We start from the raw sequence: 18,560 nt of genomic DNA, 5'->3' as shown, positions 1-18,560 counted from the left end.
GCACAGACAAACTTTCAAATGCTTTGTTTTGTAGTCACGGTGGAGTAATAAAAAATTGTCAGCTTCTTAACAGCTAAGTGCCTAAAATTAAACACACTGGGTAGTTTTTTTATTAAAATAATGTCAGTAAGCTATAGAAACAAGTATATTACTCATATAATTATGAGTTTCAGAAGAACACCTACACTGGGAAGTCAAAGTTACAGACAATCAACAATCTTTTAATATGAAAAGAATATAAAGACATCTGCTTTACATAAGCTATGAGTTTTTGCAAGCAGTTTTAATACTGCACCCAGCTTATTTCAAGCTGGCAGTTGGTGCAATGATACCAACATATGTAAGACAAATCACAGTCCACTGGGGGCTTTTTTTTCTGATCATCTATCCTGTAAAGAAAATAGGAGAAAAAATTATGGAAGCTAATTTCTGAATCTTGGTATCTCATTGCAAGTTATTCTTCATTACTGAATCTGAGAGGTTGAATCTCCCTCCTTCAATCATCTGTTAATGATCCAAGTCATTTCTCTGAGCAGCATCCAGTTCTGACATAGCCTTCCTTCAAAGTCTTCTGCAGTCAGTGGACAGCAAAGACACATCACAGTGGCAATTAACTTTTCCCTTCTAACAAGAGAGCACCTCTACGTTGCTGAACATGCGTGGCTTGGGAGACATGAACATGCGTGGCATTGGAAAAAGGGGAATCCACTGCTCCGATTATGAGGATGTGGACAGCACTATACCATGCACTGCTTCACCAAACATGTAGTCAAAGAAAAAAGGAAGGAGGAAACCGTGAGAAATGTTTCAGTGAGGAGTAACAACCTACTTTCTCCAAGAACAAATGAATAAGCCTCAAAATTTTTCCTTTTTTCTTTCTTTTTTCTTTTCTTTTCTTTTTTTTTTTTTTTTTTTAAACATGCCTACTAAGCCAACCCTTCCTGGGAAAGAAGAATCTTCTCAGAGAGGGCCAGAGCTGTTAACAGAGGGAGGTAAAAGTCTTCATGCATTAGGTTTCCACTGCGGTGAAATCTTGAGAGTCAGTGGCCTGTCTTTCTTCTCTAAGGTCAACAAAATATGTTGGCTATGTCAGTTTTATCTCAGGTCTTCCAGATTAATTTACAATTTTTCCTCATCTTTTAGTTATAGCTGAAAATGTAAGAAGGAAAATTACATATAGATCTCTAAACTGGACAATTGGTTAAAAATTGGAAGGATGTAGAATGGTACTACTTTGTGAAATCTTCATCAGAAGAGGAAGGTTATGCCAAAACACATCTTCTAATTATTGTTTTCACTCAAAAGATTAGGCAACCTATAACAAAGTAACTGAAACTAATAGAAACTAGAGCTCTATATTCCTCCCATCCTCAGGTATTAGATTTTAAGAGCGCTCAGCTAAAATACCACTTCTCTCCACAGATCTATTAAAACAGTAAATTATGTTTACACAATTAAATGATGGCAAGATTTCACTCTACCCAAATCCAGTTAAGTGCAAGGTGCTACTGAGAGATGCAATGATGTACCTCCACCTCCAAACAATGGTTCTGCCTCCCTATTTTGCACTGGGGTGGGTGATTTTGCAGCCAATGAACAAATCGGTTCAGCTTGCTCGTGGAAAACTAACTACTGCATCTACCACTCCCAAAAGCCCAGTCTACTCTCAATTTTTAAACAGGAAAGTCAAAATAGTCTACTAGCCTATATGCTATTCATACCCACAAAACTTACCGGAACAACTAATAATGTGGAAAAAAAATTACAAAGGAATTCCAGGAGGAAGGCATCAGAAGGTCGCATCTTTCCATCTACACTGATCATTTTTGGCACTTCAGGAACAAGGCTCACTGCAGCTTTGAAAAAAGCATCAGCTACAAAATAAAAATATAGTTGCTGTATTATCACTCCAACTGCGATGGCAGTCATGCCTGTGATCCAATGACCGCTTCAAGTTTGTTTCAAATAGACTACAGAAAATGAACGTATGCTTAACTGCAAAGAAACTCAAGACTCAGCAGTCAAAATATGTGGTAATTCAAGTGATGCTGTTTTTTCAAAAGAACTTCCCACATCACTTGAGACTTCTGAAATTATCATTCTCCTTTGCTTAACAAGAGGACACCATTGTTTCAAATACATTGCATACATAATTAAAAAAAATAATCAGCACATGATTCAAAATTGACTTTAGATATCTAAAGAAACGCTTGTGCCAGGATCATGCTATCTTGTTCACGAATTCATTCACAAAAGGCTGTTAAGGTTACAAGGAAGTATGGACAACTTCATTTCTCTAAGTATTTACAGTCATTAAAAGTAAAATACTAATATAGTACCAGAACCCGAGGTATTCCTGGTTACCTAGGTAAAATTATTCCTTCCACGAATCACAATACAAGAATTACAGAAACCATCCACCATTATGGCCTTGGCAAAATAGCTATTAAAAGGTTTTTCATAACTATTGTCTCTAATCCTACAAAAAAACCCAAACAAACAAAACAAAAAACACACTAGAACATCTATTCCTCAGTTTATTGTTAATATTCAAAAATTAAAACCAACAATATTTACTCTCTTACCCTAGAAGACCTCCTATATTTGCCAAGAGTTGACAAAAAAATTTGACAGCAACATTCTTTTGCACTTTCCTGGCTACATTTCAAAATATCCAAGTATCCAAATCCCATTCAAGTTGTTTAGCCATATACTTCAAAGCATCCTTCAGGATTAATACTGTATCTTTATTTTACAGGAACAGAGACTGAGGCCATGAAATCAAATTTTAGCAGAGAAAGAAAGAATTCTTGGTGAAAGCCAAGAGGTGTTACATGGCTGGGATGGAGATACTGCTGACAGGCAGGCATGGGCATTTCCAGGAGTGCAGCTTGCTCTGGAAAAATTCATTTGAGCACATGAGACTCCAAGCAAATTTGCTAAATATAGTACCAACTGATATCTAATTTAAGCTTATGAGGAATACCAGGGAAACACGTGCTTTGGAAAAACTGTAATTCTTCTGACTCTTATTTCTTTTCAGCACATGAATGCTCAAGCCCTTCTGAACTTTTCAGTGCTTAGAAGGCAGACCCCTTCAGTCAAACATCCTCCTTCCACTCTGCACATATATCTTGAGGTGAAAGAATGTTTTTTCTTTATTTCAAACAACAGCCAACCCAAAGGAAGGTAAGCAATCTTTCTCCAAGCTTTATTAGAGGAAGGAAAGCAGCAGCAGATGTTCATTCTAGCACAAGTAAATGAATCGCTGTCACTTCCACAGTTGTCCCAGCAGAAAAAAAATAAAAAATGCATGCCCCACATCACCATATAATGAAGACATGTGACCAGACAAATGAAAAAATGTGTCTCAGAAAATAGTCTGCATACCAAAGTACCCATGTCTGTGCAGAGAATACTCCTGCCTTCTGAAATTATTTCATAACAGCACAGGAATGAGCTGTGCAGCAATCATTCTCCGCAATGAAAGAGAAGAGCTGCAAAGTACCTCACCTTAATTTACTGCCTGCTTTCCCAACAATCACCATCCCAGACATTCTCCTCTAAACTTTTGCCATAGCGCAAACCCAAAACCTCTTATCTTCACTACAAATAACTGCAGTTTGATTCGATTTCCTCTTCTTGACCTCCTGCCGTTGCTGTGGACGAGACCTGCCTCCTCATCTGGCTGAGCACCTTCAGAGACCTGAGCTCCCTCATCAGACCTACCAGTAAGACCAGCATGCCCAGCTCCTCCGTAGGTGACTGCTGCTGGGAATGAGGAGAGACCCGTCCACACCACCCTGCCCTTGCTGCGACAGGCTCCTCTGTCCTTCCACCTTTTTCTTCCCGAACCAGGGCAGCCACCCCGCTGCTGGTCACCCTGCGACTCCCCCCGCGCACTGTCCCTCGTCTCAGCACAACGGGGAGACCGCGGGGCTCCTGCCCACACTTTTAACTCTTCTTCCTTACCTCGTCCCCCCTGCCGCCCATACAACACTGCAAGGCAAGACAAAAAAGCAAGAGAGCATAAAAGCGGTTAGTTACATTTTCTGTAAAAGAGATGGATGCTTTGCTTCTGCAGTCCAGAAGTACTGGCGAAGGAGAACGTGATCATTTTGCTACGAGTTCAGCCAATCTGTGCTAAACACAAAATCGTTCTTACGCTGGAACGCTAAAAGCACATTCATCCAAGGTATACGTGCTTTGTAAGAAGCAAAAATAAATTCACATTAATGCAAAGGTTTTATCAGAGACTTTGCAGAAAACTAACTGTCCTCCAAACACTACCACCCTATTCACTTGTAGAGAGATGTCAAAGTATGCATCATCACGTGCTCTGACTTTGGAGAAAAAGTTCACTAAACAGGTTGTCACAGACGTGCTATTTTCTTAATAAGTATGAAATAAGCATCAGTATTTAATTCTGAACTACACTAATTAAGAGGTTATGCAATGGTGCTTTCTCTATATGTTTTAAAAGTCAATTTATAAAGCTATTACTGTAGAGATGTTTCAAGAGAAAACCATACACCTGCTTTTCCTGGCTTCCAAAAGGTGTAAGGAACCACTTAAAAAGCATCAAAAACAATGTTATGTACTTGATTTAAAAAAAAACAACCACAAAAAACCAAAAAGGATTAAAAAAAAAAGTCCTTGATAAAAAAAAAAAAAAAAAAAAAAAAGGGGTGAGGAGGGGAGAGGATAAAAAAGACTCCGGTGAAGAATGCTGTTTTCTTATCCGCCTAAAGTATGATACTGCTTCTAAAGTGAGCCACTGTTAAGTTGGATAAGGGGAGAGCAGCCTGCGCATTAAAACAAATCATCATGATAAAGTCTTCCCAGACTGCCGTTAATATCTTGTGCAGTGCTCCGAACATGACATACTTCATGCTTCACTAAATTTATCCTTTCACAGCAGCTCCTTCATTTTAGTTGACCGTAATCCTATAAATCTTTCCCCCAAGCATACAGGCTGACCTTCCGGCTACAAAAACTAACAAAACAAAAACAAACAGTCTTGTGTATCCAAGTCAGCACTTCTAGTAATACTCTCCTACAGAAAAAGCAAGTAAAATTGGTGTTGAATATTTTGCTATTGTCAATATTTATGATGGTACATACACACAAATGTATGCACCTCCATATATTTCTATATATCAATCTCTCTATATATAAAAACTTAACTTGCATCACATTTGCTCCATCTATGATAGTCAATTAGACTGTACTAATTTAAGATTTCAGGCAGACAAAAAACCAAGGAGGAACAAAGCCATTAGAGATGGGCTCCTTAGGTCCACCTTCAAAGAGCAAAAGGGAGTAAGTTTGACATACCTACACAAACTATTTTTAGTCACAGATACTATTACACAAGCTAAGTCCACCCAAAGGACAAAACCAGGGACCATACATATGCAGCCTTCTGCATTCCACATCACCTTCATGTCCTACAACACTGTCAAGCATATTTTAATACTCCAAAGATTTTGCTTCCACATCCGACAGATGTTGGAAATTTAATGAAGCCTTGTACTCCAGTGCAAAAAAATTAATGGGAAGCAAGCACGGGGTTTTTTGTTGCCTTCTTTTTTTTCCTGTTAAATAAATTAACACCTTACTGTTTTGACAACCAACCATCACAAACATTTGGAACTCCTTCTCCTCACATTGGCGGGGTCACTGTTAGAGTTTTGCCACACTGTTAAAATGTGTTTTTTCCCTTGAGCTATTGAACATTCTCCATCTTAAAATCCTCTACACATCATTTCCAGGCCAGAAACTACAAAGAATTATTTCAAGTAACAAAGATGAAATAAGAAAATCAATGTGCTGCTGCTTGGTGAACTGGAATGTAGTATGTTAAATGCATACTATTTCATACTAATTCATACTATGAATTAGCTGCAGATGAAAAGGTAGTTGCGTGGATGAAGCTTGCTAGTGCTAGTTTTAGGAATAGCTTGATTATAGATTAGCAAGGCCTTAGTACTTTCAAAGGCATACAGAGGCGTAAGTGGAAGGGAAGATTTGTACAGGGAGATCATACAGTATGAGCAAGAACACTGGATACAAGCTGTTTTATTCTTATAATAAGTAATAAGTAAATGCAACACACACTACACACTTCCCCCCCCCCCCCCCCCCCCGGCAATAAACTAAAAAAACAATGGCAAATTTCAGCCTGCCTCTCTACATTCCACATAATCCCTAAAGACTGTGAGGTAAAGTATCATCAGCAGTCTTTAAAGAGAGCTCCATTAGTAATACTGGAAACTTTGAAATAATATAGTTAAATACTGTACTTTCTCCTGATCATTATGAGGTGGGGAAAAAAAGATAAAAATCAAATGACCAGACACATGGAAAACCACGATACAACACTGAAGAGTCAATATGGTTTTTGCAGAAAGAAATCATTCCTCAGAAGTCTCTCAAGTTTTCCAAAGAACCAGCAAGTTTGTGTTTAAAAGTGACACAGCCAATGCAACTACTTTGATTGTTAAAAAACATTTAATAATGTCCCTCATACAAAAGGTTCTTAAAACAACTAAAGTGAGAAAAGATAAGGAGAAAAGTCCTCCTGAGAATTCATAACTTAATAAACGATGCGGTGAAGGGGGAAAGGAGCAGGAAGAAAAAGTTTTCACAGTGGAGTGAAATGACTACTGCATTCCTTAAGGTTTTGCAGAGACACATGTCCTTACGATGAGCTGGGAGATGACAATGTTTACAGACTAGTCTGGAACGTGACTGCAGAGCATTGCAAATGGATGTCATGATTCTGAGCAATAAAGCAGCAGACTAAATCTAATATTAGTAAGGCATGTAAGGAAAGAAACAGCCCTTGCTATAACTATAGAAAGATAAGCTCTAAATAGGCTATTTACACTCATGAAATATTTTGGAGACATTATAGATGGTTTCCTGAAAACAACATCCTAAACAGCTGTTGAAAAGGCAAGGCAATTATAAGAATCATTAGGACAGTAATGGAAAACTAAGGTGTCGTCGTATCATTTATATCACTGTTGTGCATTTGTACCTGGAATACAGACGGTCCTGATCTTCCCATTTCCAAAAGAATAAAAAGATTAAGAAGGTGCTAAGGCATAGAACTGCTTCCTTATTAGAAGAGACTATACTGACAAATTCTTCAGGAACTTATCAACTCCATCATCTCACAGGTAGCATGAAGAAAATGAACCAAAAATGACTGAATTTTTCACAGTATCACTAGTAGATCAGCTGCATGCACTGAAACACTCACCTAACATTTGAAAACCTTACAGAAATAAATCCCTAAGTAGTAGATTTCTAGGTAGCATGTAACCAGACCTCACTGTCACATGAAGTTACAAAGGCCAAAAAGTAAAAATTGATTAAAAAAAATTAAATCCTAAGGATTGGTCCATCTATTTTATTAAATACCGTGGTCCATATGCAACCTTTGTTGAAGGATGTATTTAGACCACCTGCAGCTGAAAGCTAGGAAGCATCATTCTGCATTATTGTTTCCTGTATCTTCCATTAGTAGATGTTACTAGACACTTTCAAAACCAGGTCATGGGCTAGACAGACTTGAAGAACTGACAAACTGATATGAAATGCTAGTCTGAAAAGCTTACAGAGATAGAGATGTCATCTCTCTCAAATCATATGGAAAAAGCTATTGACTGGGGTAGAGGAACAAGAAAAACGTCAGTGAATGGGAGATGTTTCCAGCTGCGGAAATCCCAGGTAACAGTACAAGTCATAATTTTGTTCAAATAAAGCAACATTTAGTATTACTAGTAAGGAAAATAATATCTCATCAGTTTCTCCCAAATTTGCTGCCTTCAAGGAAAACAGTATTTAAAAAGATAACGGAGACAGCATATACTGATCTCACCAGAGAAGTGTGAGCCAGGAAGTCTCAAAATCTGTAACTGAGAAAACCTCTTCAGGTTCTTATTTCTCTAAGTTCTTTACCTCAAACTCTCTCTATTTATATTCTTCAGATCTATCAAGATTTTAGGAGATTAGGAAAGAATACTAAAAATTGTTATCTAATGCTACTGAGAAAACACACTAAAACATTATTAGACTACAATCAAAAATTAATTATTAGATGTTGCATACCACACTTTCTCCGAAGTGTGGCTGAAGCCTGTCACGTTTAGAGAACGTTCATAGAAAAGTAACATTTTCTGAAGTACAAAAAGAAATTCCTTTCACAATCTACTAATGAAACTGCGTTCTAACTACATTTGAAGAACAAAACAAATATCTAGAAAAACATTAAGCACTGTATGCTTCAGCATTCGCTAACAAAATAAAGATCTGTGTCAGTTATTTGGGGGACAAAGACCCTCCATTTTTATAGTTTTACGTTTGATAGTATCCCAGTGAAATTAGTCACACAGAATCAGCTGAATTACTTTATTCACTCAGCATGTTACTTCTGAAGTGAGGCAAGGATTTCACAGCCTTTAAAATAAAAATGCCGCTCAATATGTATTACCAGAAAGTTGCATTACCTCTACCCACCTGCTGAATGCTGTGACCAAAAATTAAAAAGTCATATTGTCTGTTCTTTGATGGGCAAAAGCAGCATTTCCAGGGGAAGAAAATATGTGAAATTAAAATAATACCTATATCTCAAAAATCCAGAAGAGTGACACAATGGAGCATGCATTTAATCTCAATTTAGTCCAAGAACTCCCTATGACAGAAAGCATGACCAATTAGAATTTATTATTCTATGTTGGCAGCATGCAGCGTTCTGTGGCTCAGTTAAAAAAAAATGAAAAGCACACTTCTGTAAAATTTAGTATCCTCCTTTCTAGGTGTCCTGGTTTCAGCTGGGATAGAGTTAACTGTTTTCCTAGTAGCTGGTACAGTGCTATGTTTTGAGTTCAGTATGAGGAGAATGCTGGTAACACACTGATGTTTTCAGTTGTTGCTAAGCAACGTTTAGACTATAGTCAAGGATTTTTCAGCTTCTCATGCCCAGCCAGTGAGAAAGCTGGAGGGGCACAAGAAGCTGGGATAGGCACCCAGGGCAGCTGACCCAAAGTGGCCAACGGTGTATTCCATACCGTGTGATGTCACATCCAGTATAGGAACTGGGGAGAGTGGGAGCAGGGGATCACCGCTCAGGGACTAACTGGGCATCAACTGGTGGGTGGTGAGCTATTGCCCTGCACATCATTTGTACATTCCAATCCTTTTATTATTACTGTTGTCATTTTATTAGTGTTATAGTTATCATTATTAGTTTCTTCTTTTCTGTTCTATTAAACTGTTCTTATCTCAATCCATGAGTTTTACTTCTTTTCCCGATTTTCTCCCCCATCCCACTGGGTGGGGGGGGAATGAGCGAGCGGCTGCGTGGTGCTTAGTTGCTGGCTGGGGTTAAACCACGACACAAGGGTGGGCTCTTGACAGGCTCTCCAGAGGTACACACTATATGCACCCAGGACAAAGTCACCTAAAACGTTCTGAACTTAATTACAAATTCATTTTATTTAAAGCACCTCTTGGGAGCTGGAGACTAAAGAGACAATGTTTAATACATGTCAAACAGCATACCTGGACAGACATCCATCAGTGTATTAATATTGGACTTCTCATGAGCCTATACATTCACGTTTCTGACCCAATTTAATTGTATTAAAGAAAATCTATTCCAGAAAAATTACAATTACAAGCACCACACAGTTGCTTTGATTAACAGTGTGGCGAATCCCAGCAAGCAAGGCTCTGATTTGATAGAGGAAATTGGAACAGCGACACACCAGGACTGATGGTCTACTACTGTTGCTGCCCCTTGAGAATGGCAATGTGGCAAAAACCAGTCTCCTCCAGTTACAAGCAGAATAGCTGTGGCTCTCCAGTTGATGGTAGTTTATCAGTGCAATCCTCAGATCAGCAAACTTTATTTACTGTTATGATCCACACATCCTCTTCATAAAAAAGCAATCTTGTAAATTCCCCTTATCTACCCCAATAGGTAATTTTACTCCTTTTTCAAGTTAGGTACATTGGCAATTCAGAGAAATCTTCCTATTGCCAACAGAAGTCTATCCTGTGAAATTCAATTTTGTTACGTGTTAAAGTGAAAACTCAACTCACTGAAATAGCTAGAGTCCCTGTAGGAACTTAAAGTTTAAAAAAAAAAAAAAATAATCCAAGAACTTAACTCACTAAAAATAACATCTGGAATCTTTAGAGAGAAACTGCGTGCACGTGCACACATGCATGACTGACTCACTACTGACTGAGCTATTAGATCAGGTACATTACCTTTCAGTTTTATTTCTCTTCCCAATTTTAAACTGATTAAACTAATTCCAATCAGCATGAAATAAAGGTTACACACAAGGCACAATTTCACTTCCTAGCCTAATGCTGTCATTAATTGCACACTCTTACAACTTCACTTCGCGCTGCATTGGTTTTAGCAGATCAGTGTCTAATTGGCATCAGTTAACTGACTGGATTTAAATTTACTATTATGAATTAATCAGTACCTCTTATACACATGAAATGCATCCAGTTGAGATACAGATTAAACTGTGTTAAAAGTAACTTTCAAGGACATGTTGTCTAACTACAATATATCAGAATATGCAAAGACAGTTCACAAAAAATGTCCCAAAACTGGTGTCACTGTTGCCTAACTGGTTAACACATGCTAAATTATTCACACAAGTGACATATCTCTGGATACAAATTATGCCCAAAATAGTTCTTCTAAGAAAGCAAAAAAAGCGTATAACAAGAAAACCTTGGTAAACAAAGTGAGTTACCGAACACCAGGGTTTTGCGCATGCTTCATTTCACCAAAAGCTGAGATGGACCAAATGCTCCTCTCTCTAGCTTGTGGGTCTAAACTTCAGGAGGGAGTGGTTAATAAATATGCATTTTAGTGACTGAGTTCATAATACTTCGCATATACCTGGTACCTTAAAAGATTTCAGAATAGTGATCCTATTCTTTGTTTAGTGAGTGCACTGTGTTCACATGTCAAACAACAGGTGTGCACATTTATAAACTCTTGCACTAAAAAATCTGGACAATTGTTGGGGCCCAGGAGTCTCACTCAGAGAAGACTTGGATCACAAAAATAGTGGAAAAACTGTTTATAAATTGAAAGATTATTAAATCACAGCGTTGGTCCCAACATGGGCAGGACATAGTCCTCAAAGACTGAATATTACAGAAAAACTGCTTTGGATTTGCTTCCAACAAGAGAAGCACTACAACACAGCAACGATAACAAAAATTGATACAAAGGATAAGGTAAGCTGGTCAATTAAACAAAACACCATAGGAAGAAAAAGCAAGTCCATTTTTGGTAAACTCTGTTATCTACAAAGAAACTGCACAATACTAATTGCACAACAACAGACTTTGCAGATCTTTTATTTGCACAACATACTTGGACACAACAGCCAGCTTTACTCTAAATCCCTCTGCTTTGCTATATGGGCCGCATCAGATTGAAAACAAAGAAATACAACAGTCACCCTGTACTAAAAAGTCTTAATCAGCATCCTAAATCAGCTTGTTTGTGCAGTTGGAACTTACTGGTAAATGCAGAGCTTGGAAAACAAGCTCTCGTGAAGAAGCACAGAGCTAAAACAAAGAATTAATAGCCACAACAAAAGATGTTGCAAAGTAATCCAATTTATTACTCTCACCGCTCAACTGAAAACATGTAAAGGAAAAGCATTTACCATTGGAAAGCAGACATCTAAAGTCAGTATTAAAATTACAAAACAAAATAGAATGACATCACTTTAAAAAGGAAAAGAAAGACACTACAAACAGTTAAAAGCATGAGAAGACTTTCAGAATAGGTAACTGTCTTCCATTTGTGATATGAACAGGAACAAGATCATATTAAATGGTGATACAGACTTAATGCTCATTCTGGTGTCAGAGTAGCTCCAATTTTTTTCCCAAATCACTTTTTGTCAGAATTTCCAATTACTTAAGACTGAGCTAAAAGGACGGATAAAAAACTGTACTCAGGTCCTGGTTCAATCAATAATTCACATGAAAAAAGAAAATACATTTTTCATTCTTCATATTATCTGGTATTTCTCTATTGTTTCACTCTGCTATAGTGACATATTTTCTTAGCTAAGTGTTTATCATGCATGTGCTTTGACAGCAAGTTTCTGACTTAGGTCATTGACCTAAGTTTTAATTCTTTTCCAGCTCATTGCAGGATTTTGTCAGCCTGTGAAATACTACATAGATGAACTAGTTTCTTTGTTTCTTTTTCCACAGTTATAATAAAGCACATCATTTGTGACTAGAGTACTTGCATAATTATGCAAGAGAAAAATATTCCATGCTTTCCATAGTTTCTAAGTAATTTAGGACAACCTACCTCATAGCCATGACTCTGTCAATTACAGTCAGCTGTCTTGGTTATTCAGATCACAGGATTAGTGTTAGAATTGAAGAGCTGCTTTAGTATGACAAGTTTTCACCGTAACAGTGTTTGAAACAGGGCTGTATTTTAATTACATCATAAATATACTTATATGACTTATGATTTCAACCAAGTTATTATTCACAGCTAGAAATATTTCTGAAGTAAGAGCACCTTTAAGTAGACAAATTTGTGCCTTACCTTGTGAAAGGCACTGATTTGCCAGAGCAACCTGTCCGGAGTGTAGATACAGATTAAGACGTGTGAAGATACTGCTCAGAGATGGAATTGTAATGAAGCAGAAGGCAACACAAGCCTAAAAGAAAAAAAAAGAAGAAAAAAAAAGAAACTGAAGAAAATTCCTAACTCAGTGTTATAGCAATCATTACTTATTTTATATACAATTAAGAATCAGAATCTGTAAATCAGTTTTGGGAAAGACTTTCAATAAAAAGCAAATATTATGTGAAGTCCAAAATCAGCAACTTCAGATTTCTCATTATTATGTCAATAATTATAACAATATTTATTATTAATAATTATTGTTATTATGAGTAGATTAGATCAAAACTTACTCTATGACTCTAGCTCAAAGAGTTCCTCTCTCTTCAGGTAACCAGCTTGCAGCTCAAGACCAAAATCTCACCAGAAAAGCAGACTACCTGCTCTCAGGGACCATCCTTTTGTCATACTGGTCAAAGCAGGGGCATTGCTTGTATTTGGGAGGAAGCAGATCTAGTGCCGCATGCTGCAGCTTTAGACCTACTGGAACAGCCCGAACACCTCGATGAAGTGAGTAACTCCCAGGCATACAGGAGTTGGCCAGTGTCACCCTAGCTATCCTTTGTCCAGGACATCACGCACAGTTGCCATGATCAAAAATCCATTCATTAATGGCAGCATATGCAAACACCTTCCCAAAACATGAAGATGAAAACATCTTAGTTGCTACATTTCAGGTGAGAGGAGGGGAACACAAGCAACTTGCACAGCCTGTGCATAGTTCAAAGCTCATTTGACCATATATATAGACTCAGAGGCACTAAAGCCAAAAGAAGTACTTTGTTTGAAATTCGAATACTGATTTCAGCATATCAACACTGATATTACGAGAGAGATATTTAAATATATTCTTTTCCTCCCATTTCCCATTCTCTCTGTGATGGAGTTATATAGAAATTAAGAATTTTCTTTTAAATATAATTTGAAAAGCTGAGGTTTCTAGGATTCACACAAACACATCTCCAATCAACCTTCCTTTGGAGAGGGAGACAACGTTACTGCTTTTTTTTAACACAAGGCTGCTGTTAGATGCTGTGTGTCTTTTTTCTTAAACGGCAACATTTGGCTTTAGAGAGTAAAGATCAATGGTAACAAGAGAAGATGAGACTACAGTGTCAAAAAATACTAACATATTGTTTTCGCAAAAATTATAAACTTAGGTGGCAGCAGATAGTATTATCTACTAAGAAGGCAGGCTCAAAGTCTATTAGGGTCAGACCTACCCTGACAAACGCAGCAGTCTTTCTGGAGTGATTTCCTTTCATCACCTTTCTTGTTTCCATTGCTAGCTGGTTCACAGACTACACATAAACCCCAAAAGAAATCATTAAGAAAAATGCACAGATTTAATAGGTCAGTGGCAAATAACAAACTGCATGCTTTACTGCATGCATTTAGAGAACAGAAACTGTCAAAAGGGACCCTGATATGGTGTGCCATCACTGTACTATTTAGTTTTTACTTGGAGAATTTTAGTGACTGGCCCTTAAAGCAAATATTATTCTGAAGGTTTGTGAAAGTAGACTTGTTGATTTATTCAAGGCTTTAGATCATCCCTTGCTTCCCAGCTATAGTGCTGTCATCACCTCCTCCCTGGCGTAAAAATCATGATTTCCAGCTAACACACTTATTAAAAAAACAAAACCAAAATAATAAAAGGATTTAAGAGAAGATACAATGCTGTAAAGGAATCAGATGCAGCTAATGCTCACCTGACATGTGACTCAATACAGAAAAGAGATTAACCCTCCCAATCACAGCAGGACTCTGCCTATATCTGCAGCCAGACACAGTCTAATCTCTCCTAGATGGAGGATTATAGCAGTGAGAATCCAAATTCTGAATGCACAAAGTGCCATTTATTTTATTAGACATGAAATCTCTTGCAAGATAGCCAGTTTTCTTTGTGGCAATGATACCATCCATGCCTGTCAAGCAAGAACTTCAGAGAGTTTAGGGTGATAAACTGAGAGATGAGATCAAAGTCTACTTTAAAAACACCTGATAAAAAGACTTCAGACTTATTTTGACATAGACCAATAATCTGGGCAATGAATGCAAGAACAGCAAATACATCCCCACTTATTAAGATAATGTAGATAAACTGTAGCTCACGTGAATCAACTGGACTAGAACGGGCTCCAGGTTGCAAAACATTGACCTGGCTTCAACATAGAAACTCAGCTGTTGTTCAAAGTCACGGCCAAATGAAACCTATAAAAGATAAAAAAACCAAAAAACAACAAAAAAACACCCTAGATTTTGACATTGTAGGCCATTAACTTTAAGAAATATAAAACTGCATGCAGATAAACCACAGATATTCAAAAGTCAAAATCCCCATATATTGGTAAGAAAAAACCCCACCATTAACAACAAAATAGCACCTGGAGAATCTCTGTCCTTTTAACTGCCTGCTTGCCAATACTTAACCTTCAGCGAAACTTGAAAGTTTTGCTGGGGGCTTTTTGTCCATCCTCCACATGATCTTCTACTTTACAGATCAAGTATTTATCAAGAAAACAAAATTTAAATGCTAGATTTGTGAAGTGTTTTCAAAACTAGCAGAACTCTTGATTCTTTATGGAACAGGGACAAAGGCTTGGTATAGTTCATACTTAAAAGGCAAAACAAAAAAAAGCAGAAAAATAGAAACAGATCAGTGAATCTGTATTCAGATTCCTGTAATTTCTAGTTTATATAGGGCCTCCAAGAGAAATTAGCATTTTCCTAACTAGATATACCAGCAAGAAAAGCAGGTTTCCCTTGAGACTGGTTAATAAATATATGCTTATACAGTATGGCAAAAGCCTGCAACCTTGCTTGCTGGCAGGAAAGAAGAGAAGTCAAAAACCAGCCCTTGTGTGAGAACACCCTACTTCAATCCTCCAGATTTAAAAAAAACAAGTGCTGTCAGCTGGAGTGTCTCAGCTGTCAATTAAAAGCCTAGCAAGAGAAAACAGTCTCCAGGCAGTCTACATTTATGTATTCAAATGGAATTTTTTTCTAATAGAAGTAAAGGCTGCATTATTTATTATTTCTCAAGCCACACGCAAAAGAAGTTTTTACAGAATTAAAATAAAAATTATATTTAATCCATACAGTGAAAGATCAAAGGAACTGCACCAGAAAACAAAGGATTGCTTCTTACATTAGAGACAACTGTCTTCACCTTTCCTCTATTTTTGCAATTGCTGATTCTTGAGTCCTAGTCTCAAGAAAACTTCTCTAAAAATATAAAATTTTCCACAAAAAAGCCTGACTGTAAAGATGAGTGTTACAACTGGTTTTCCCTAAACATCTTAATGCAGCTAGTTTAAAATTTATAACCAGTCATTTTGCTGCTATGGGATTTTTTTCCCCCCTAAACTAAGACCATAAAGCCACATCAAATATTATTAAATGTGGGAAGTCCTCCTAAAGGAAATTATACAATATTATGTTGCATACAAAGCTTAATAAAGCAAAATTATATTAAAAACATATTAAATCACAAATTATTATAGTGGATGAGAAAGCAACCATCTAGAAAGAAATTCATAGAATTGTAACAAAGGACAAAGAGGACAAGTAGAGACAAAGCCTGTCAGCTCTGACCACGTGAAAGAAAAGCCAAGCATTAAGAGTACCTGGTTAGAGAATAAAAAAAGGCTTGATAACATCTTCCTGAAACAACCTGACATCTCTAACACAACAGACAAGAACAAAAGATTTCATTGGGATAAGAGGGAGGGAAGGGTTAAAAATTAACTTCAAGGCAAAACAACTGGAGTTTTTGTGGGACTACTATTTTGATGATACAAATTATCTTATTTGTAAATTAAAATAAACAGAGATAAGAATAACATACAAGTTATATTTATTTTGTGTTTTTTAAAGCTGGTATTGATTTCATTTAGAGCTGGGTAATGGAACTTCATTCACATAAATCAGTGATCTCTCTGATGCTATAATAGGCAAGACTTTAATTGCTGTTTAACTTTTAAATACTTACCATGTTTTACATGAGATTTAAAAAACTAGCAGAAAATATGATTAAATAAACAACATGTGCACTTTAAACTCTCAAGACTGCACCATGTCAGCTTCAACAATGTATGATATTGCCTTCAACCCATGCATACTTATTTCACTAAAATACACCAGTTGGGGTTCTCAACAGACTTAAGCTAGTCAGACAGAGTCTCTGATTCAGCTACATAGACACCTGTTTCTCATGGGGATGTCATGAAAAACCAGGCTATAAGGTACACCCCAACAGTTGCACGCAATTGTCACTCACCATTTTTATAAATCCATTTATCAAAGCTGCTAACATTCGTTTCTCATCCTCAAGTGTTAGTGCACTGTAAGAGAAAATTTACGTGGTAAATTTTAGAATATTGGTTATCTTATTTATCTGTAAAGGTTCAAATGATACATACTAAATACATAAAGTTATGTCCGTATAAAGTATTTATTGCATACTAAGACCACTAAAGCTCATAATTTCAGTTATAAAGCAATAACACAAATTTTAATATGAACATCACCAAGTCAACCATGCACCAAACTATATTCCAATTTTAAAAAAAAAAGGTAAAAATTGCTAAGTGTCTTTAGATTTTACAGAAACTCGGATTTTGGCATCAGAACATTTTTATGGTCTTTACTGCAGCAAGCAAACGGCTTCAGTTTTACGTTACAACATGAGAAGTTGAGTAGGAACCGATTATAAAAATCTAAAGAAATTAGTAAATCTATTCTTAAAAGAAAGTTATCCTATTTAAGGGGAAAAGCTTTTAAAATACATTTAAAATATTATATGTAATAGTTCATGTATTTATTTTAGAAACAGCATTAGTTTATTGTTTTGTTTGTTTTTTTGGTTTGTTGGGGGGGGGGGTTCGTTTTTGTTGTTTTGGTGGTTTTGGGGGGTTTTGGAGTTTGGGGTTTTTTTTTTAACTAACCCTGCCACATAATTGAAAAAGTAATTAACATCACTGTTACAGTGCTGCCTTTTTGATGTTTTAGTAAGAACCGACCTAAACTGTTATGTAAAAAGAGTTTCTTTTCAAGATTATCACAGATACATGTTCTATAGCAAGAGTCCAAATCTGATTTGAAACAAATTTACATCATATGAAAATCCAATAAGTCAAACCTGTTTCAGTGAAAATAGATAAACAAAAAGTTAAATTACAATTAACTAATACAATTTAATCTTTTTACTATTATGTACTTGGCTGCAGCTTTGACCTTTAGTATATCAGTTACCAATTTCCTAGCTCAGACACCAGATGGGAAGAGAACAATAGTTTTATTATACAAATTCAGTAAAGGAGGAAAGAAAATCTCAGCATGATTAGCTCATTAGTGCATTGCCAATCAAAAGAGGCAACTGATGGGCTCTGAAAGGCTCAGAAGACTTGTAATGAGATCTCTGGGTCAGTTATAGGTTTCCAGTTCAATTCTGAACCAGACCCCTACCAGTCTGAAGTCTGTTACCCTCCAACAGCTGTTACGGTGGGTCAGCGAGCTCTACACAATGGGTTGGGACTTTCCTGAACCAGGATGTAAAAACAGATACAGAAGTTACTTTAAGGCAGTTAGAATTTATGATGACTGGCCGATAAGAGATGACACAACAGAACCAAGCTAAGAACGGGTTAAGGGATTTTAAGGAACCCAGTAAACTATCGAATTGTTTTGGCAAAACGTCAGAGGAAGCACCAAATATGGATTGCCATAAAATGCTTAATTTTTTAAAATAAGCTGGTTTAGCTTCAATATATTGTTCTATTTAAAGGTTGAAGCGGCTTTTAGTGCAACATACAGCCAAATAAGGTGCTCTAACCCAAAATAAAGC

The 18,560-nt window shown here is 36.8% G+C and overlaps 1 protein-coding gene across 6 annotated transcripts in view; it reads right to left on the bottom strand.

Annotated features, from left to right (window-relative positions):
- VPS35L (VPS35 endosomal protein sorting factor like) overlaps nucleotides 1-18,560 on the bottom strand; it is a 59,217-nt gene that overhangs the window by 11,063 nt on the left and 29,594 nt on the right. For all 6 annotated transcript variants that reach the window (XM_049791230.1, XM_049791231.1, XM_049791233.1 and 3 more), the window contains 5 exons: nucleotides 16,995-17,058; nucleotides 14,828-14,926; nucleotides 13,936-14,013; nucleotides 12,632-12,746; nucleotides 1,735-1,874 (listed from right to left, as the gene is read on the bottom strand). In XM_049791230.1, coding sequence (XP_049647187.1) covers nucleotides 1,735-1,874; nucleotides 12,632-12,746; nucleotides 13,936-14,013; nucleotides 14,828-14,926; nucleotides 16,995-17,058 — 496 coding nt within the window. The remainder of the gene's footprint in view (nucleotides 1-1,734; nucleotides 1,875-12,631; nucleotides 12,747-13,935; nucleotides 14,014-14,827; nucleotides 14,927-16,994; nucleotides 17,059-18,560) is intronic.

The sequence above is a fragment of the Accipiter gentilis genome, chromosome 33, assembly GCF_929443795.1.
Source record: "Accipiter gentilis chromosome 33, bAccGen1.1, whole genome shotgun sequence".
NCBI lineage: Eukaryota > Metazoa > Chordata > Aves > Accipitriformes > Accipitridae > Astur > Astur gentilis.
This window is presented reverse-complemented; position numbering and strand designations above follow the sequence as displayed.